At 50.7% G+C, this 20,270-nt stretch overlaps 10 protein-coding genes across 10 annotated transcripts; 5 read left to right on the forward strand and 5 right to left on the reverse strand.

The window, feature by feature from the left end:
- Window positions 1-195: 195 nt before the first annotated feature.
- cp3 (carboxypeptidase C PRC1) lies at window positions 196-1,902 on the reverse strand (the record flags this gene model as incomplete). Its single annotated transcript, XM_058462085.1, has 2 exons — window positions 196-1,361; window positions 1,413-1,902. The coding sequence occupies 2 exons, from the start codon at window positions 1,900-1,902 to the stop codon at window positions 196-198; spliced, it is 1,656 nt and encodes a 551-aa protein (XP_058320710.1).
- Window positions 1,903-2,332: 430 nt separating this feature from the next.
- On the forward strand, window positions 2,333-3,389 carry N7508_004020 (guanine nucleotide exchange factor SDO1; the record flags this gene model as incomplete). The annotated part of the gene is made up of 2 exons (XM_058462086.1): window positions 2,333-2,399; window positions 2,452-3,389. 2 exons carry the CDS (start codon window positions 2,333-2,335, stop codon window positions 3,387-3,389), a joined length of 1,005 nt encoding a protein of 334 aa, XP_058320711.1.
- A 474-nt stretch (window positions 3,390-3,863) lies between these two features.
- N7508_004021 (tryptophan synthase) lies at window positions 3,864-5,204 on the reverse strand (the record flags this gene model as incomplete). The annotated part of the gene is made up of 1 exon (XM_058462087.1): window positions 3,864-5,204. The coding sequence occupies one exon, from the start codon at window positions 5,202-5,204 to the stop codon at window positions 3,864-3,866; it is 1,341 nt and encodes a 446-aa protein (XP_058320712.1).
- Window positions 5,205-8,075: 2,871 nt separating this feature from the next.
- N7508_004022 (uncharacterized protein) lies at window positions 8,076-8,720 on the reverse strand (the record flags this gene model as incomplete). Its single annotated transcript, XM_058462088.1, has 2 exons — window positions 8,076-8,386; window positions 8,441-8,720. 2 exons carry the CDS (start codon window positions 8,718-8,720, stop codon window positions 8,076-8,078), a joined length of 591 nt encoding a protein of 196 aa, XP_058320713.1.
- A 1,775-nt stretch (window positions 8,721-10,495) lies between these two features.
- N7508_004023 (uncharacterized protein) lies at window positions 10,496-11,937 on the forward strand (the record flags this gene model as incomplete). Its single annotated transcript, XM_058462089.1, has 3 exons — window positions 10,496-10,599; window positions 10,664-11,058; window positions 11,114-11,937. The coding sequence occupies 3 exons, from the start codon at window positions 10,496-10,498 to the stop codon at window positions 11,935-11,937; spliced, it is 1,323 nt and encodes a 440-aa protein (XP_058320714.1).
- Window positions 11,938-13,184: 1,247 nt separating this feature from the next.
- Window positions 13,185-13,845, forward strand: N7508_004024 (uncharacterized protein; the record flags this gene model as incomplete). Its single annotated transcript, XM_058462090.1, has 3 exons — window positions 13,185-13,290; window positions 13,330-13,394; window positions 13,474-13,845. The coding sequence occupies 3 exons, from the start codon at window positions 13,185-13,187 to the stop codon at window positions 13,843-13,845; spliced, it is 543 nt and encodes a 180-aa protein (XP_058320715.1).
- A 125-nt stretch (window positions 13,846-13,970) lies between these two features.
- On the forward strand, window positions 13,971-14,219 carry N7508_004025 (uncharacterized protein; the record flags this gene model as incomplete). Its single annotated transcript, XM_058462091.1, has 1 exon — window positions 13,971-14,219. The coding sequence occupies one exon, from the start codon at window positions 13,971-13,973 to the stop codon at window positions 14,217-14,219; it is 249 nt and encodes an 82-aa protein (XP_058320716.1).
- A 227-nt stretch (window positions 14,220-14,446) lies between these two features.
- On the reverse strand, window positions 14,447-15,874 carry N7508_004026 (TBC domain-containing protein; the record flags this gene model as incomplete). Its single annotated transcript, XM_058462092.1, has 3 exons — window positions 14,447-14,570; window positions 14,617-15,374; window positions 15,431-15,874. The coding sequence occupies 3 exons, from the start codon at window positions 15,872-15,874 to the stop codon at window positions 14,447-14,449; spliced, it is 1,326 nt and encodes a 441-aa protein (XP_058320717.1).
- A 307-nt stretch (window positions 15,875-16,181) lies between these two features.
- On the reverse strand, window positions 16,182-17,183 carry N7508_004027 (uncharacterized protein; the record flags this gene model as incomplete). The annotated part of the gene is made up of 3 exons (XM_058462093.1): window positions 16,182-16,603; window positions 16,662-17,130; window positions 17,181-17,183. 3 exons carry the CDS (start codon window positions 17,181-17,183, stop codon window positions 16,182-16,184), a joined length of 894 nt encoding a protein of 297 aa, XP_058320718.1.
- Window positions 17,184-17,601: 418 nt separating this feature from the next.
- Window positions 17,602-20,063, forward strand: N7508_004028 (AFI1/MesA family protein; the record flags this gene model as incomplete). The annotated part of the gene is made up of 3 exons (XM_058462094.1): window positions 17,602-18,209; window positions 18,257-18,317; window positions 18,363-20,063. 3 exons carry the CDS (start codon window positions 17,602-17,604, stop codon window positions 20,061-20,063), a joined length of 2,370 nt encoding a protein of 789 aa, XP_058320719.1.
- Window positions 20,064-20,270: the final 207 nt, after the last annotated feature.

Genomic DNA, 20,270 nt, shown 5'->3' on the forward strand with positions numbered 1-20,270 from the left:
TTCAAGTCTATCAAGATTGATTGATTTAAAGTTGCGTGGACGTATATACTAAATAGTAAGCCACCAAATCAGGAGCAACTGATAAATCGGTTCGCAGCCTTAGATTAGGTGTCAAATTGCATGCAAACAAACAATAAGATCAATAGCACTCGGTGTAACGATAAATCATTAACGCCATACAGAGCAATTAGGTATCTAGTACCACTCACCACCAATCCAGCGGTTGAAGAACTCCAGACCGGCCTCGGGCTGATCCATGGGAACCATGTGGCCAGCACCGAAGATACGGGTGAAGGTGAAGTTGCCGTGGGTCTTGATCTGGCCGATCTTCTTGCCAACGTGCTCATTCTGTACGATCTTGAGATCCTCAAGCTCTGCAGCGGCGAACTCCTTCTGACCGGGCCACTCAAGAGCCTCGGACCAGGCCTTGTTGCCGAGCCAGTTGCAGATGAAGTCAGCGTCACCGGCGTAGATCAGAACTGGGATCTGCTCAAGGATTCCAGGGACAAGGCGGTGGTAAGGCTTGAACCAATCACCGGCGAAGAGGAAGTTACGGTTGATGTCAAAGTTGCAGGAGTCATAGCCGTCAACTTCAGCACCGACAGCGTCACGGACGCTCTGCTGACTGAGGTACTCGCTGACGTAGCCCATACCCTTGTAGCAGAGGTTGCTCTCATCCTCGCACTTGCCGCGAATGTCGTAGACGTTCTGACCGGTGCGCTGGTAAGGTCCAAGCATGGCGTTGTTACAGTAGATGGAGGCAGGAACGCAAATCCAGGGGCTCTCGCTGTTGTAGCAAGACTCGATCATGCTCTGGCAGCGGCCGAGAGCGTTGTCCATGGACTGGCAGGTGCTCTCATCGAGAACAGCAGGGTAGCCACCGTCACCACAAGCCATAGGGCGGTAGTACTCGTACTGGGTCAGACCATCGGTGAGACCGTTTCCAATGAGAACAGACTTAAGGTTGATGTTACGCTTCTTGTGAGAGAGAATCTCGGAAGCCATGACGGGGATGTAGTGACCAGCGTAGGACTCGCCAGCAATGTGGAAGTCCTGCTTAGCATACTCAGGGAACTGCTTGAAGAACAGGGTCAAGAGAGCGTAAACATCCTTGCCGGCAGCAACGGTGTCGCTGACGGAGGAGCCACTGTAGGAGTAACCGACGTTGATGGGCTGGTCAAGGAAGATAACAGAGGCATTGTTGTTCCACGAGAAGTCATTGTAGATAGGCTTGATATTCTCGCCAATAGAGCTGGGTCCAAGCTCCAAGAACAGTCCGGTGAGGGACGAGCAACCGGGACCGCCGTTCAACCAGAGGACGACGGGGTCATTTGCGGGGTCGTTGCGAGACTCAAAGAACCCTATTCGGTGTTAGACAGCTGCATGCACTGATGATATATTGCAAAACTTACAGTAGAACAGGTGCTTGTCCTCCTCGTTGTCATCCAGGTAACCACTGTACTGCTTGACGCCAGGGTCAATGCCGAGAGCACTGGGGTCAACCTTCTTAACGCGGAGGTCATAGGTATCCAGTCTGCCATCAATCTCACGCTCCTTGGTGCCATCGGTACCAGAGACCCAAATGTCCTGGACTTCGGCGCCACTGACGTGGTGATCCCAGTGGGAGGCAGGACGACGGGTGTGCTTCTTAGGCAAGGACACCATGGGATTTCCCTTCAAGGACTCCGGAAAGAAGTTAGAGACATCCTCCCACATCTTACGAGCTTCGCCAGAGAGAGACTTGAACTCCTCCTGTAGGTGCTCCAGGGGCTTGGAGAAGACGTTGGCACCCTGCTGGGCAACGTTCTCCGCATACTCCTTGTGGCCTCCAAGGACCTGTTGCAGGCCAGGGGCAGCCGCCGAAGCGCCTACCACCAGGAGAGTGGTGGACAGAAGTCTCATTGCAAGCTGTGTCTATATTCACAGAAGAATGATGGTACTGCTGGGTGGGTTGATGGAAAGCGGGTACCTTGGGATCTGGGGTCAGACAGCTCTTATCAGTAACCGATCGTACGTGAAGCTCTCCAAGAGATGGCGAGAGAGAAAGAAACACCACTCACAGTAAGGTACACACTAAATGATGATAATTGAGATGAAACTTAGGGATACAAGACAGGGCCTCGTGAGGAGAAGAAGAGGCAGGGAATCCCCGATGACGCCAGGAGATAAGCAGGTCCCGGGACTGACTCAGCCAGTCACGGGGGGGGTAGCGGCTAAGCCTTTTTCGGAAAATTCTTTCGATCGTCAGCTTGTATTCCGTACATATTCCTGGAAACAGGTGTGCATAGCCTCTCTTCATAGAATAACCCTACGCGGCTACATTCCATTCGAAATGCCTATCAACCAACCCTCCAACCAGATCAAGTTCACCAACGTTTCGGTGGTGCGCCTAAAAAAGGGTAAGTTCGAGGATAACATCGCTTGATCCAGCTAACCAGTCTCCCAATATAGGCAAGAAGCGCTTCGAACTCGCCTGCTACAAGAATAAACTGCTTGAATACCGATCAGGCGCCGAAAAAGACCTCGACAATGTCCTCCAAGTCCCCACCGTCTTCCTCTCTGTCTCCAAAGCACAAACTGCCCCGTCAGCAGAACTAGCAAAATCTTTTGGAGCAGGCACACCCCGAGAGGAAATCCTCCAAGAAATTCTCCGCAAGGGTGAAGTGCAGGTCGGCGAGCGCGAACGCAAAGACATCCTCGAACGAGTAGAGAAGGAAGTCCTGGACATCGTCTCTGGTCGCCTAGTCGACCCCACCACAAAGCGCGTGTACACATCAGGCATGATTCACAAGGCGTTGGACCAGTTGAGCTCAGCCAGTGGACAACAAGGACAACAGGCCGGAGAAGCAAACGGAAACAGCGAGGAGAAGGCAGCACAGTCCAAGAAGCCCATGTGGACCGGAGTATCGTCGAACCGGTCAGCGAAGAGTCAAGCTCTAGATGCCATGAAGGCTCTTATAGCCTGGCAGCCCATTCCTGTGATGCGGGCCCGCATGCGTCTCCGTGTGACTTGCCCTGTGTCACTATTGAAGCAGTCTGTTAAGGCTGCTCCTGGGGCTGCCCCAGCCAAAGACAAGGAGGCACCCTCGGGTGGCTCTAAGAATAAGAAGGGAAACAAGGGAAAGAAGGGAAAGCGTGGTGATGACTCGGATATTGAGGGTGGGTCTGACGCCGAAGCTGCACCCAAAGCCCCCGGTACCGTCAAGGATAAGATTCTGGCCTTGATTGAGTCGATAGAATCGCAAGAAGTTATTGGTGGGGATGAATGGGAGATTGTTGGTTTCGCCGAGCCTGGTGCATTCAAGGGATTAAATGAGTTTGTGGGTAACGAGACTCGCGGAAGAGGCCGGGTTGAGGTTTTGGATATGTCGGTCACGCATGAGGATTGAGTGGCTATTGCTCTACTGGGCTGTACATGAATACCGATATGACTGATGACAAAAGTTCGAATGAATAGATTGGTGTTTGCCATGACTGCCATTACTACCTCTCATTGCCTAGTGTACTCTGTAGTGTATAGGTAGATACAGCCAAGCCCTAACTAAGAATAAGCTGAAGAAACTTCGCTGAGAAAAAGCAAACATGCATAGTCAAGCAACATGCAAAGACTATGCCTACTAGAAGAGTAGAACCATGTCAATTTGTAGATTAGGAATAGAGATAAATAAAGAAATAAGAAATCTTATATATGACCGAGACTGGACTTGAAGTATAGCAAGCCAAAAGTATGATACAGCACATGCAATCAATATAGACAAAGAACGGACCCATCGCCATGAATGAAAGATGCAGATATTCACAGAAATGACAAAAGAAATAATGATCGTGACACATAGCAGACTGGTCAACTGCGAACCACAAACTCAGACATCCAACCCGCTCATGCCGATGTTATCACATCCAGTCACCATCAAAACCACATTCTTACCCGGACCAAGTTCTCTCGCGAGGCCAATAGCCTTCGCCACCGCGTGACTCGAGTCCAGGCCAGAAAGGATACCCTCGTGGTGCTGAAGGGTTTTGAACCCGTCCAGGGCATCCGCGTCGGTAGCCGTTGAGATTTCAATCCTGCCAGAGTCCTTCCAATGAGCAACTTCAGGGCCCACAGTGGACAAATTCATGTCTGGCGAAATAGAATGCGAGTCAAGTATCTGGCCTTCATTGGTCTGCAATAAGAGCGTGCGAGCACCCTGGAGAACACCAAGTTCACCATCTGTCAGGGCAGCGGCCATGGCAGCCTCAACCCCAACCAACCTCACAGACAAATCATGAAGAAACGGTCTAAAAAGTCCAATTGCACCACTTCCACTCCCAACGGCGGTGACGAGAGCATCAGGCTTACAGCCAACCTCCTGCATCTGGGCCGCCACCTCCTCGCCTAGGAGGCCTTGAAACGTGCGAGCCAGGGTCGGCAGTGGACTGGGGCCTACGGGGCTACCCATGAGGTAGTATGCAGACTCATGGTTGCAAACCGAATAACGCAGGGCCTCAGTGATGGCAGCACGCAGGGAGCCCAAGCCAGAGGGGGCACTGGCCGTGATAATCTTAGCGCCGAGGGCCTCCATCCCTAGCACGTCCTCACGCTGAGCATTAGCGTCATCTGCACCCATGACAATCACGCAGCTTAGACCCAGCCGTGCACACATTGCAGCGGTGAAGGCGCCATGTTTAGCAGAAGCGCAATCAGTAACGACCTGCGAGCGGCCCATCCGTCTAGCTAGTAAGAGCTGACCGACGATATTGCGAGCCTTGTGGGTTCCGTATTCATTTTGATCTTCGCGCTTTAGCCAGATTGTAGCACCATCGGCCAGGCTGGTCAACTTGGTAGCCATGTGCAGTTGGGTGTGCCGGGAACCCTGGAACGTGGCATACTCGAGCCAGAAGGAAGGGTCTGAGATAGTGGCCTCGAAGAATGAGGTCAGCTCGTATAGGAAGCCCATTATAGATTCTGGAGCAAACCGGCCCCCGTAGGAGCCGTAGCCGTCGAATGAAACCTGTGGGGCCTTCAGGGTTCCATCTGCTTGCAGGATTGGAATATACGGTATGATCAAGTTGGTGGCTGTGGACTTGGCGGATGTCTTGGACAAGGAAGTATCAGAAGCAATTGAGACAGTTGTTGCTTTTGTTTCTTCATCTGATGTGTCTGACGAGTCTGTATGTGTGCTGATATTGCAGGACGGGGGCGTCGAAGCCCTAGGTTGCATAGTGGCACCTCTTTTCATAAATGGGCTTGCAATGCGTGATTGAGGCTTTTGCGATGTTTCAATCCAACAAATGACATTCTGAGTATCTGGGGAATCGGTGGGTTCGCATGGTTTAGAGGAAAAGCAAAGAAGACGGCGAAGAGATCGAAGCATGATGCCCCACGGTATAGATCGAAGCAATTTGTTCGAGGGTGTATATAGAAGGAATGGATGCTTGGGAACAATGGACAGAATGTTTGATCGGAAGTGATACCATAGAAGTCATGCATCTAGGTGCATAGAAGTTGAGGTGGAGGACAAACATGGGATGGGGATGCATTAAATAGAGCGTGAGCGCCTCTACGTCTGGGTTGTCAGGCTCTCTGGAAGCTCGGATCTGCTCCCTGCAATAGTTTAGGGGCTGTGGCTGCTCTTACCTAAATTAGGATTTCCTTGACTATTGATCTATATGGCTCCAACTTCTTCCCAGGTTTCCCATGTTTCACCTTCCACTAGTCATACTTCTCGATTATTATGATCGATCTTCTTTGTTATTATGACCAATCATCTTTATTACAATATATACCCAACGAGCACTATACTCGATACGGCTCTCATATTCCTATTTTTCGGGTTCTAGAAGCACTGATCTGTCCGATTCTGGCACTAGGGAAAAACTACATTCTACAGCTCATTATAGATCCAATTCACATCTACGTAGGTGGAAATACATCATGACAAGAGTATGGTGGAATCGGTGTGCCCTCTTGCATATAGAAGCATATTGTGTGCTTAAGTGACATGCACTATCATCGTCAGGCATGAACGCCGAGCACACCCAGGAACCGATGGACATATGCTGTGCCACTCTCCCATGAACCCAACTCTTAGTGCCCTCTCACCACCGTTACACCAGCACTTCTTTGCCTTCCTTGAAGACTGCAAGGTTATCACCTTGGAAGATACCGTCCATCCGTTTCATCATTGGGTGCTCGATTTGTCTCGGGATCCCACTCGGATCGACTTCGGCGATCCTGGTTGAAATGATACCTAGCTCAAGGTTTTTGCAAATTAGAAGATGGCGTTTTATGTTCCATCACAGACTTGTTCGCCCAGCCATTATCTTTGTTCACCATTGGTGGTTCTCTCAATTCTTAAACGTGGCTTGTCATGTGATACGATTGACTACCAAACAATGGTTTCTCTGCATTCAGTTCATGCATGTCGCATCCATAAGAAAGCGCCACACAAGACTACATGTGGTTGCTCGTATCCGGTGGGAGATACTGAGGGCTAGATCGAGGTTGGCATGGAGCTAGAAGGCGACCAGAAGGGATCTATTGACAGAGTTATCCTTTGTTAGGACTAGCTCTTTTCCTCAATCTCAGGGCTGGTCAGGGATCTTTGATTCATCCCCGAAGACGATGTGACCTATACAGTCATTCGTAATGGGTGTTCATCTCTAAACGCCACGTGAGTCAGATCAAGGACATTCGTACCTTATATGAGGTAAGATCTTCAGCTAAGGCAGACGTCGATCCACAAACTATCGCGGACCGCCGGGCCGGGTCGCGTCTTCTTCACAAAGTTGATACCTTCGATTTCAGATTTAGGGCGTATCGTGTCATGTGACCCGCAATGGTACTTATTTTCGGGCACCTCAGCTTGTGTGGAGTTTATTAGGCTGGAACTATTTAATGAGGCGAATATTTGAGGCGTAAGTCCCACATCCTCGTAAGTGATACATCGCTGAAGAAGTGTCGATGGATCGTCAGCTCCGAGCAGCTGGGACATACTCTCCACCAGCGGACAATATTCTAGAAAACACTCTATCCCAACCGGCGATTAACCCAAAATTAGTACCAAGTGACAATAGTACGCAATCCAATCCACTCATCTGTCTTGAATCCCAAGTCGGCAATAGCAGAGACACAAAGCCTCTAGCTGACTGCCAGTATCCGATATATCGATTGCCAAGAGAACATTCAAACATAAGCAGAATTCAAACCAAGATCTGTCGCAAAGCAAGCACCCACGAGTCCAGTCCGGGAATTGAAGTACAAGGCAAACAAGCCAAACCCCAGCTTCATTTCCCCCTGTCCAACTATATAAACCCAAGTCCACCCCAGACCCAACCTCCACACAAAGTGATCTAACCTCAACATGAAAGCGTCATTCCTGTGCTCAAAACTAGGAACCAGCCACTCAAAAGTCTACTAGTAAGGATAAACAAGACGATCGAGAAATTCATTACTCGGTTAGTGAATGCCCAGACTGATATGCACTTATAGTGCGGGGAGGGGAAAGCTTGGCTCAGGCGGGGTTGGAGAAGGATTATTCTCGAAGGCTGAAGATCGAGTCTAGATCTGTGGATTGGGAGATCTAGAGCGTCTAGAGCGAGTCTGATTTGACTTTAAGTTTTTATATTGGCAGGTGGCAAGCGACATAGCCGGAAGTGTATCCGAAATATAGTGCAGGTCTATTATCATTCTTTTATCTAGCGACCTTCTATTGTATAGACATTGCAGACGATGAGATCATAAAAAAGACCAGATGCTGATCAAACCAAAATCAAATAAACCTTAAAACGGGTATACGCTCATATGCAAATGCATGACAGTAATGGCAGTCGCGACCGAGTGAAACCTCGCTCTCCGCGAGGAGACAGCAGTCAGGGACAAGAGGACAAGAGACAAGCGTGCCGGTACGCAGTCTCAGTCGGATTTGCATCCGACCGTGATCCTTGGATCAAAGGTATGAAAAAGGATGGGTAAAAGGAGACATCGAGTCGGAAGAAAGGGATCAAAAGAGGACGATCTCCAGGACGGCAGAAAGTAGGGTTATACAAAAGGGATGGTGTCTATACAGTAAAGCATAGTATAGAACATCAGTCTACGCGCAGACCTGGACGGCGATCAAGGCGCGGGTGAGGTCCTCGGGAGCGAAAGGGAGTTTCTGCTTTCGGGGCGACATTATGCACGGGGAGAGAGCGGGCGAGATGGCGCGGACGAGGGGGGAAGTATAGCGGATGGATTCCTTTTGGGCTTTAAAATCCTTGAGGTCCTCGGGGATCTCGTAGATGGAGGTCTCGTTGAGGAGAGTCATCATTGAGCCGCTGTAACTTGAGGGGTTGAGGATCGTCGAAGATTGGGAGCCAGAGTCGATTGCACGGGGCGATGATTCTGGGGCATCGTAGTCAGATGCTGATCGAATGTTAGAGGGAAGTACGAGTGTGGGGATGGAATGTGAATGTGTACCTGACATATCCTCTTGGGAATCCCCATTACCCGACTCCTCGAGGAGAACATCGGGAGCAGGACAATGAGTGGCGCAGGGCGACAGGGATAAATCCTGCGAATGAGGACGGTCGGCCGTGGCGGCGTCAAAAGACCAGGCAGCTAACCGCTTTTGGTGTTCGCGATCGAAGGGCCCGCGAAACTTGGAGGGAGGACACTCGTGGCGTCGATAGTATTCCACCTTGGGTTTTCCATCGGATTTAGAGCGGAACACCCGCTTGACCTTCTCACGGAAGTTCATATCGGAATGTGAAAGTAAACGACAAAAATCAAATTTCAAATTCAGAGAGATCGAGAAATATCAATGCGGGCGATTCCTGGCTGAGTGTCTCAGGGCATACCAATCCCAGAGTGGGGACGGACGCGGGTGTGCAAGCACGATGTGGTGGAAGAGAACAGGAACTGTATGACCATGCTTTGCCTGGAACTGCAAAAGGAAAAGAAGAGCGGAGAGATAAGAGGGAGAGAGAGAGAGGAGAGGTATAAGATAGAGGGGGAAACAGGAATTATATGGGGCAGATAAGCCCGTGGCCCCCAGAACGTCTCCGGTCGACCCATATCCGGTGAAGACATTGGGGCAAATACTACTCAATACTCGGTCGTCTATTGGTTCCATTGGTCTGTGCATGTATGGTTCTACAGGACAGTAGTGGCTATCGTAGCATGGACATGGCTGTGTTTTTCTTGCGTCTCTATCGGGTGCTATGTATGTTACACCTGCTCGATCTCTCCCAACAGATGGCGAGAAATTCTCCATCGAGCCAGTCCAAGGGACCCGAGCGCGACAGGAACAAACCCGGATGTTACGGAGTAAGTATGAGTACGATTACGGTGATACACTGGGTGCCTCGCACATATTCACCCACACACACACTCCGTAATGGAGTCCCCATCTACATCATACTGGAGTCGAGTGTGTGTTGGGACATGCAATGATCATCCCAGCATAGTCAGTGGCGCACTGCAGCGAAGTCTTCCAGAAACAAAGATCAGCCACGAGCCTCAGAGTTACATCATTAAAGTCGTGTGTAATAAAATTGACACAAGGAAAGATAGCCGGTGAAATGTCGTTGGGTCGTAGGAAGAAACCGGAAACGGAGACGCATCAAGACCCAGTGGGGGGCAAAATTCGGCACGTTTGTGCCGGGAAGGGTGGGGTGGGTCTGGTCAATGTAGCATTTGCGAGCCTGGATTTTCAACATGTAGGCCGGCTGGCCCAATGGCAAGGCGCTTGACTACGAATCAAGAGATTGCAGGTTCGACCCCTGCGTCGGTCAATCTTTTTGTTTCCCCCAACGGGGGACACAGTATTGCTGGCTGTGTTTTTGCGGACAATAATGCCCTAATCCTTGATCCCATTGACCATTGACAGGCACCCTGGGCAGTGCAGGCATGGCGATCCTTTGGCCCTTGGTACTCGTTGCTCCTCTCATTTTACTGTACTATTTTTGTAGATGATTATTAATGAAGCCCACAAGTGGACAAGTGGGCATCAACACTGGCCGTTTATGATGATGTAACCGGCTGTTTATAGCCCTAGCCCGCCACAAGGAGGAATGTAGAACACAGAAAGTATACAAGAAGAGTCCGCATTGGTATAGTCTTCCCCAGATCAGCTCAAGCCCCCTGATGGCCCCTGAAGGCGTGCAGGCACAACCCTATTTACCCGATTCAGCGTTAGGGCTGGCCAATGCTCTACAGGCACACGACATACTTCCGCGCGCAGTCAAGAATGAGCATGCAAGGTACTGAATAAGACAATAGAATAGAGAAACTAGTAGACAGAAGCACTCTATAATTATCCCTCTACTGAATCCCTATTATAAGTAAACGGCGATTATTAAGACGTTCCAGAGCTAAACACAACCGCGGAACCCAACATACCGGATCGTCATCCCTTCCCTTCTCACATACTTCTAAGTTGACACCTTCCACTCCCTGCGAACTGCTTCTACAAGTTCGCTCCAATCGCACTTTTTCTTAATTCACGACAGACACTTCTACAAATCATCCATCATGGCTAAGAAAGGCGGAAAGAAGGGCAAGAAGGGCGGCAACAAGCCCGCCGCCGTCGCTGCTGCTGCCGTCGACAAGGTCACCGACACTGCAAAGAGCATCGTGTAAGTCGAGAAAAAAAATTCGGCGCATTCGTGCCACATCATCAACGTTGCTGATCGGTCGCAGCCACCCCAATGAGAATGTCGAGGACAAGGCGCACACTGAATCCCAGCCCGAAACCGCGACTGAGACTTCCGAGACTGCGACCAAGCCCACCGAGACCCTCGAGTCCAAGGCTGAGGAGACCAAGCCCGAGGAAACTCCCGCTGTGACCGAGACTCCCGCGACTGAGACTTCCGAGACTGCGACCAAGCCCACCGAGACCCTCGAGTCCAAGGCTGAGACCAAGCCCGAGGAAACTCCCGCTGTGACCGAGACTCCCGCGACTGAGGACAAGGAGACCGCGGCCTCCAAGGCCCCCGTCGCAGAAAAGGATACAGTCGACGAGGCCGTAGAGAAGGCGCAGGCCTCCAAGGCCGGTCAAGTTGGCGAATTGGACGCTGGCGACGCCGCCGGTAGTGGTACAAGACCCTGTGAATCAATGGTCAACAAAAGCAACTAACACAAAATTTGCAGCCATCATCCCCGAAAAGACCACCAAGGAGTCGGCCATCGTCCCCGAGACCCCCAAGGAGCCCGCTCCTTCCACCGCGACCGGCGCGGCCACCACACTCGCCGAGCGCCCTAAGACTTCGGAATCGACCGCTGCCGCCCCTGCTCCTGAGCCCGTTCCCACCCCCGAGGTTGTTTCTGCGACCGCAGAGGCTGAGGCCGAGACCACTCACAAGCGCCCGTATGATCAGCCCATCTTCAACAACGAGGAAAACCTCAAGCCCCACAAGATGCCCAAGACCGACGAGGAGCAGCTCGCAGCTAGCGCCGCTCAGGACAAGGAGACCATTGAGAACCTTGCCGGTGCCGGTCCTGCTTCGACTGCTGCGTTGACCACTCCTGAACCTGTGCCTGCCACTGAGGTTTCCAAGGAGGCCCCCAAAGCTGAGGAGAAGAAGGTCGAAGAGAAAAAGGTCGAGGAGAAGAAGCCCGAGGCTCCCAAGACTACCGCTTCCTCCAGCGGTGCCAAGCCATCCTCCCCCGACGCAGTCGCCGGTGCAGCTGCGGCCATGTCCGCCAGCAAGGACAAGTCCGCAGCCCCCGCAGCCAAGGAGGCCGAGCTCCAGAAGCCCGAGGCAGCCCTGAAACGCGGCGAGGAGCCCCTGCCCAAGACTGAAGCCCCCAAGGCTGAGCCCAAGTCCGAGTCCAAGCCCGAAACCAAGGCTGCTGAGCCCGCTAAGGAAGAGGCCAAGGACGAGACCAAGACATCGGAGCCATCAGAGGGCGAGAAGGAGAAGAAGAAGGAGAAGGGCGGATTCCTCTCTTGGTTGAAGCGCAAGTTCAAATAAAGTAATCGCTATGGGAAAGAGAGAAAAGAAAAGAAGAAAACGTTGGTGTACGATATGCATGTACACGCTAGTTTGGTGGGTTGCAGACAGCTGGACAGCTGAGGCTTACTTGTTTTTTTGTTGTTTTTTACTCCCTTCCGGGGCTTGATGATACACCAGTTGAAATTATATATCAGATACAGAATCATAGTGCTTAACTTATTGCTTTCTTTCCTCTTTACCGTACCATTGACTTCTGTAGCTATATGTTGGAAGGGGCCTGAGCTATACACCGCTATTCCGGTGTCAATGCGCGAGATGGAGCGACTGTCACTTCCAGTTTACTGCATATGGAGACACTATAGTCGGGTGGAGTCGATGACGAGTTCGGTGTGTTGGCCAGGGTCTCCGTGTCTCGGCTGGACAGTTCAGAGAAGAATGACGTTCAAGATGGAATTGGAGGCTGGGATTATACGGAGACAATACGCAAGATATCGCCACCACTACTGTACTGGTATTCCGATGGACCTGTACCGACCTCTTTCTGGTCAGTCTAATTGTGCTATGTGGTTGCTGATATAATTGATCAAGAGCAATATTTCAATCCCTTGAAATTCTTCTGTCCACATTCTGCTTCTGTTTATCTTGGGTATATATAACCACAAACGTAACCTGTACGGAGTACTCAAATAAACAACTGAATAAAATCAAAATGTTGAACAGAAACATAACATCTCAGCATACCAGCATATACAAATAGGAACCAAAGAACGATGTCAGTCTACCCTTTTGCTCGATCAGGTGTGCTAACAAGCCCAGTCTATACCGGTACATATAAGACTGCCGCCCCAGGCCATCAAGCGGTCTTCAATTGTGAGGTCGATGGCTTACATTGACAGGATCGATTTGGTAAAAGGAGAATCCATTGCGAGTAGTCAGTCTTATATTCTATCGTCCTTTGTAGAGTGAGGGAGACCGTATTCAAACTGCCAGCTCATTGATATACATCTGTCGTCTATCCTCCCCTTCTTCTGCCCCCTTTCATAAGACTAATTATCCTATACACATCCCCTCACTTGTTCTCAAAATGACACCGGGACAGATGAAACAGCTGTGAAGGAAATCAACACATCGGCAATTCATCACGCCTATGATAGCCTAGACATAAAGATCAGCAATCTTATTAAACCAGACCTAGCCTTATATGTGACATTGGGCCAACAGCGGAACCTGGACTACACTCTATAGACAATTCACAGACAACTCCCATGTCTCAAGTCCGAGTTGCAGTAACCCAAGCCGAGCCAGTCTGGCCTGACCCAAACGCAACGTTTGTAAAAACGTGCAAACTCACCAGCGAAGCAGCGGAGAATGGTGCGCAAATTAGACCATTCTCTAAATGTTGAGTACCAGGGTATCCAGCTGTCCTCAAACCCAACCCATTTCCAAATCCAATTCTAACATACAATGAGTTCAAGGTCCAGACCAATCGACCCAGCCCTGACAACCCGCTACATCCAAAACTCCCTCAAGCCAGACACCCCCAAATGAAAAAAGTTCCACGACAGCGCCGCCACCTGCAAAATAGTCGTCGTCCTCGGCTTCTCAGAGGATACCAATGATTCACTATATATCGCGCAGGCAATCCTCGACGCAGACAGCGGGATCCGGCCGACTACGAAGAGAACCAAAGCGAGGCATATGGAGCGGACGATCTTTGATGATTCATTCGGTGATTGTCTAGACGGTGTAGCTGATATAGCAGCCGGCCGTGTCGGTGCATTATCTTGTTGGGAACCTATCCAGCCTTTAGTATATATGCATAGCGAGAGCAAATTCATGTTGCTGCTTGGCCGCCGCTTTTTGATGATGGGGAGGGGTTGTATTCTATGTCGCGGAATGATCAGTTTCATCGGTGACTTGAGTTAAGTTGACGAGACTAACGCTGGACTATAGGCACAACTGCCATTGCGCAACCATACACCATGGAATCCTAATCATTTGTTCTGATCACGACAACCATCATCAGCTAGGCTGGTATTGGTCTGATGAAAATGCAAGGAGGCGCGATAATGAATCGACCTGGTGGTGGTGGTTCGGCTGTTTTTGGGTCAGATGGTCGGAAGTTGACAGTCGATTATTCTGAAACCGAGGAGACGATCTTGTGTGCCACGTTGGACTCGGAGGATATACTCATGTCAAAGGCATTTGTGGATGTGTGGGGACACTACTACAGCCGGCCGGATTTGTTGTGGTTGGGGACTGAGAATGAGGTTAAGATGCATGTTCGATCAAAAAACTAGTCAGTAGAGCTGGATAGATCAGCCTGGAGAAGTGGATGTGGTAGTTGGATCAATTCATCAATTCATTCAAACTAGCGTGTACATATCTTGGGCGTTCGTGTCAATGCAATTCTCATGTCCCAGGCCCGGTTTCGTGTTAAACAATTGTGACCATGCCCTAACGCCGTATCCCATAAATCATAGTGTGACATTTGTTCTCTGCAGTTCGCTATATTTCCAGGCCACGTCTACTTTGCGTGATTAATCATTTCTGCGTAAAGATCCTCTGGGATCTTCCGGACAATGAGAACCGTCAATGCAATAATCTCCTTTGCGTCGAGAGGAGGGAATGAACGGAGAATCCTGTTCGGACTGAATAAGTTAGCATATATGGACTTTAGGATGTTAATTGACTCACCTCGGGCTGTCAAAGATCATATCTCGCATCCGTATAAGCTGGGCAACTATGCACAGAATGTTCAAGTGTGGTCCATATGCAAACAAGAAATCCCACAGATGCAGGACCTCCGGTAGTGGAGGCGTACAAGCACACAAAGTCAGTACTGAAGGGAAAGCGTAGAGCTCGGCATGCATGCCCTTAGAAAAGAGATATGCCGCAAGCTTAGGCTCTACAACCTCAAGACATCGATCAACCAAGCGAAGACCCCTGTGCACGCCATCCATAGCCCCGCGAATATACCCCGGGCATTCCCGAGTAACAAAGTAATGGAACAGAGCAAAAGCTTCAACCTCACTGCGAGCCGCGTAGAGGAAAGGCGCGCATAACACGTTCATACCCTGAACGTAGATTGCCGAGTCACTTGTAGCACCACTATTGATACTCTCCAGCTCCCCGCCAAACGAACTTTCCTCTGCAATGCTAGGCGGAGTGTTTACAAGAAGCTCCATCTCACGCCGCCGGGAGGATGTCGGACGAGACCGGGGTTTCGGCTTGGAGTCGTGAAGTTTCCATGCAACAGCATTGAGCAACCGGATCAAACTTGCTTCTGTGACGCGGCGTTTGAAGAGAGGGTCTGTAGCTAAGGTACGGAACGTATCATTGCGGATTTTGGCGTAAGCGGGGGACCGGCCGCGGTGGATGAGGGCGAGGTAGTCGTCCGTTGGCATTGGCGGGACGTTCAGAAGGATCAACCAGAGGTAAATTCGGTAGGGCGACTATAACGATATATGGTCAGTATAGAAATTATAAAGCGCAAACCAAGAGCACTCACCATGCCATCTCCATCAGCGTCCACTCTGCTGGATAGCACGAGGTATTTCAGCTCTTGAAGCCCCTCATGGGGATCTCCATTTGGAGGGCCATCGCGCAGGAAATTCTCTAAGAGCGATCGCTTCAGTCCAATCCCCGAACCTGTTTTCCGGGCAGGTCGTCTGTGCGTTGCAGTGGGTGGTGCAGCTGGAGCTTCACGAGTAGCCGCGTCGCTATTCGACCGTGCTCGACGGTGTGCCCGCGCTCGTGTCGCAGCGGCGGGCAATCCAGCTGATTCATTGTCTGTAGCGTAGGATTCAGAAGCGCGCGAGGCCTGGGTTTGGGCGATGAGCGCGCTGGAGGTTGACAGTACTTGGTGAGACTGGATCTTTCGTAGTGTTCGCATAGTTCGCGGGGAGGCGGGTATCTCGGGGGCGAGACCCCAGGAGGGTTGAGGTTTAGCCATATTTTCGTGATCAGGTCTGCATTGGGATGTCACCGGACATCTTCGGGAGAAGACGAGAGGTAGAGGTTGGTGGAGTGTATCAAGTGGCTGGAGATGTTTTCTGCCGTGGAAATGCGGAACGGGTCCAGCTCCGAAGTATACAATTATAAACATGGCATTTCATTCACATCTACATCTTTATTGCTACATGCTTAAAGCTTACATATAGAGTTGATTCATTCATAGCAGAGTTTTTTTACCCTGCAACTGCTAAAATATGAAAGACGGCCCCCAACGCCAACATAATCTCATATCTTGATACAAAATTTCAGGCTTGAGCTGGATTTCCTTCAGAATTAGCATTGTTTCCATTCTCTCCGCCCATAACATTGCGGACAAAGTCATGATACTGGAAAACCTCGCCTCTTTTGCCCATGCCAGTTGACTTTGCTCCTCTGCCGAATGCTCGTCGCCCGGTGAACCCGCTAAAGACTTCATCGATTTGTCGCTCGGTCAAACGTAACTCTCCGTCCTCTGGGGCAGTGTGTAGTAGAGCATCACGCAATTCACCGACATCAATCTGTCCATTGTCATCGTCATCAAATGCAGCGAGGGCATTGAGAAGCTCTTGCGAAGGCGACATGGATGCCATTAGCCCGGATAATGTGTTCAAGAAAGTTGGAAAGTTAATTGTCTGGCCAGATCCTGGTGGGAAGAAGCGCGAAACTGTAGACGAGGACGAGTCTTGACCTGTTCAAAACATGAATTAATTACCGGTCTGAATTTGAAACGGGATCATTTCACTTACCCAAAGTTGTAAGTACATCAATCACATCATCCTTGTTAACCAGCCCATCGTTGTCCCGGTCCAAAACCTGGAAGGCTTCTCTGATTTCCCTGACCTGGTGGGCCGGCAGCTTTGCTGCTGCATCGCTAGCAAGGCCTGCATATCCAGCAGATCTGGTCCTCAGAATCGGCGACGAGGCGCCTGGTGACTGCGCTCCTTTCGTCGGGGAGGGAGGCAGCTCTCTCTTAAAGTTCGGCTGGGGAATCGGAGCTTCGCTCTTCGGCGACGCTGATTCACGGTCTGCCACTGTGTATGACTGGTTCAGCTTGCTAGGCGATACCATGGGCGTATAGCTGCGACTGGGCGAACTCCCTGGAGTCCCTGTACGACCGGCGGAGGGCGGGGAGTTTGGAGTCGACGGGCGCCGGAAGGGCGATGCCCTCGGTGACCCGAAAGACAGTGGCGATGGTTTGAAAGTGGGATTGTTGGCCTATACCATGTTAGTCTGCACCTCCTACACATTGCATGAACCTGACGTACCATGTTGAAAGTTGGTTGCTCTGCCAAACAATGACGCTCTGCTGGAGTAAACAATCGGCGGTATAGTCGGCCCGACGGCACGTGTTCACGAACTATAGGACATCACATCGGCGTTTGGAGGGAATTGGACCTGTCAATTCGGTTGTCTCCAATAATATTAAAATGCTAACATCTAGGGATAAAAGGTTCTGATCTTTCTGATCTATTTGATCTCTTGAAGACTTCTCCAGCTGTTATCAGCTATCGTCCCCGCTGTGGAGATCGTCCTTTTTCTTTACCCCTGAACCATTCACTACAGTGATTGGCACCTGGGCAGCATTGACACTCCGTGACTTGTGCTTCTCCAAGTCCCAGATCTTGGCACTCGGTATGCTCTTCGACTCTATTTTGTCCGGAGCAATCGTCTCAATCACCTCCGAAGATGGCCACAACGCTACCATATCGCCCGTCTAACGACTCCCTCTCCGCCTCGAATAACCGCCAAACGAGTGGCCTCCCTCGGTTGTCGCCCGCGCCCTCCTTTATTGGACGCTCGCCCAGCAGTTCACACGGCTCATATCGACGGACATCTACAGAAAATGCGGTGTCTAGTTATAGGCCACGCCGGTGCAAGGCACAATACCCCCTCGACTCGCCCGAGCGCCATGTGGAATACATTTTGGTAGCCTCATTTCACATTGACCGAGGCCCAATTATGGAGCACCAATATCCCGCCGCAATCAGTGGTGATGAGAGCATGCTTGCGGAGCTGATGCTGCCGGATCAGACACATGTACGGAGTCAAGATTGGACTATATTTTTCTTGCACAAGGATACAAGCGGTGACGATGAGGAGGAACCCGGGAGTGGAAAGAAGAAAAAGCGCAAGTCGAAATACCGCGGAAACGAGGAGGGTGCCGATATTCAAGATGAGAACTTTGACGAAGCCTCCGATGACCCAGATAGCAGCGACGACGAGGGTGGTGAAGGGCCACCCTTGATGTATGTGCTGAATCTGGTCAACACAAAGCAGGATAACACCGTACGACGGTATGTCTATATTCTCTTGTTCGGTGTGCACGACTAACGATAAACAGAGGCGCTGTTGTCAAGGCTATGGCAATTTGTACGCGGCATTCATTCCTTCATATCTATAAAGTAAGCCAAATGTCTCCGTTGCGCCGACAATTTTAACCGTTATAGCCTTTGCTACTTTTGGCCCTGGAGGATTACTTCAAGTCGCCATATCCCGAAACACTAGCATCTCTTTACGACGCCGTCAACAATATGGACCTGTCCCTAATGCCGAAAATGTCCCTGCTGGAGCGCAATATTCTTCAATCCAGCAACACGAAGGAAATGTTCCTGGAAAAGTTCGAGCAAATGATTCGCCAACGAGAGGAGGAGGAAAGCCAAGATGGGGAGTGTCCACCGTCGCCTAAGAAAATGAGTCGATACGCCTTACCGCGGGACACACACGAGTACGAGTCAAAGGTCGTCTACAATGACATTCCTATCCCGGTCAAAATCCCGACTGTGATCTGGCCAGAGACTGTTGGAGATTTCTCTCTCATCAAACTCATTCAGACCTTTGCCGCTCCTCATGCTACATCTCCTCAGGCTTTCCCGGCCCATCCTCATCTGACAACAAGTGGCCAATTCACACACCCCATCATTGTTCTCGTCAACGCTATTCTCACGCAGAAGCGTGTTATATTCTTGGGACACAACCGACCTTCTGGAGAAGTAGCCGAGGCAGTTTTAGCGGCGTGTGCTCTTGCATCTGGGGGTATTCTGCGTGGATTCACTCGACACGCATTCCCCTATACGGATCTGACCAAAATCGATGACCTCCTCAAAGTACCTGGTTTCATTGCAGGAGTCACAAACCCGACGTTTGCCAATCACCCCGAATGGTGGGATGTAATGTGTGATCTGCCCACCGGTCGTATGAAGATCTCGACTCACGTCGAGCCTGCACCGGTAACAGAAGGACTTCTTTTCTTCCAGCAGCAGAACTCACTTCTGCCACACCATGCATCCAACACGACGTCAGACCCTACAGGCGACACTCTATTTATGGAAGATATCCTGCGCAGTATCACCCAGCGACATGGCGAAAATGCGATCCGAGCAAAATGGCGTGCATATATCACGAAGTTCGTCCGTGTCGCCGCAGCATTCGAGGAGGCAGTTTACGGTGCATCCAACCTATATATCATCGGCCCAGGCGAAGAGCTGTCCCCAGACAGCCCAACAGGCCAGCAAACCGATGCAAACGACCCAACCTCCCTCCGAGGCCACGGCTACGTCTGGGCTGATGAGAACGCGAAACAGCGCGAGCTCTCAGCCTCGGTATCCCGAATCGAAGGCTGGCGCAATACCCGCTCTTACTACTCCTATATCCAAGACATCGCCGCAATGTACTATCCCGCGCGACCAATCCAACGACCAGACATCCACCATCACCACGACCGCCTCCGAGCCCTAAAGCTCTCTCACTCCGAAGCAGCATCCGTCTACCTAGCCCTGTCGCACTCGGTCAAAGACTACGCAGGAATCTGCCAGCTCCTCTATGTCGCTCCAGAAAACCAAGCCGGACTGTTCTACGTGAGCATGGGCCTGTTTCACCCCGACCAAGTAGTCCGCGAAGCCACAGTGGATCTTCTCGACCGAATCGCCGCTCACCCCGCGGGTCGCCATTTCTGGACTCACGTCGGCCGATTCGCCAAATTGGGGTATATCCGTGTAAAGCGGGAGCGCGACGCCGCCACACAAAGTCCCATCTCAGGCGCTGCATCGCCTACTTTGCCTCTGAGTTCGAGTTCGGGAAATAGCTTCGGCAATGAGCCGCAAAGTCTCGTTGGTGTAGCGATGGGAGATGGTATGTCTAGGAGGAGCTGATCTATGTTTGTGCCCGTGCCTATTGCTTTTTCAACATTTTTGTCAGTGAGCGTTTTCTATTTTCCTTGCCAGATATTCATTCCCATATATGCGACGACTATGAAAAGTGTCTATGCCCATCCATGATTCAGCTGCGGCTCTGTCTATATCTTCTTGTTCTATAGTGGATAAATCAGTGCTATCGGCGTTTGAGGAATACATTGTTGA

Source organism: Penicillium antarcticum (assembly GCF_028974205.1).
Source record: "Penicillium antarcticum strain IBT 31339 chromosome Unknown utg000004l_segment0_segment0, whole genome shotgun sequence".
NCBI lineage: Eukaryota > Fungi > Ascomycota > Eurotiomycetes > Eurotiales > Aspergillaceae > Penicillium > Penicillium antarcticum.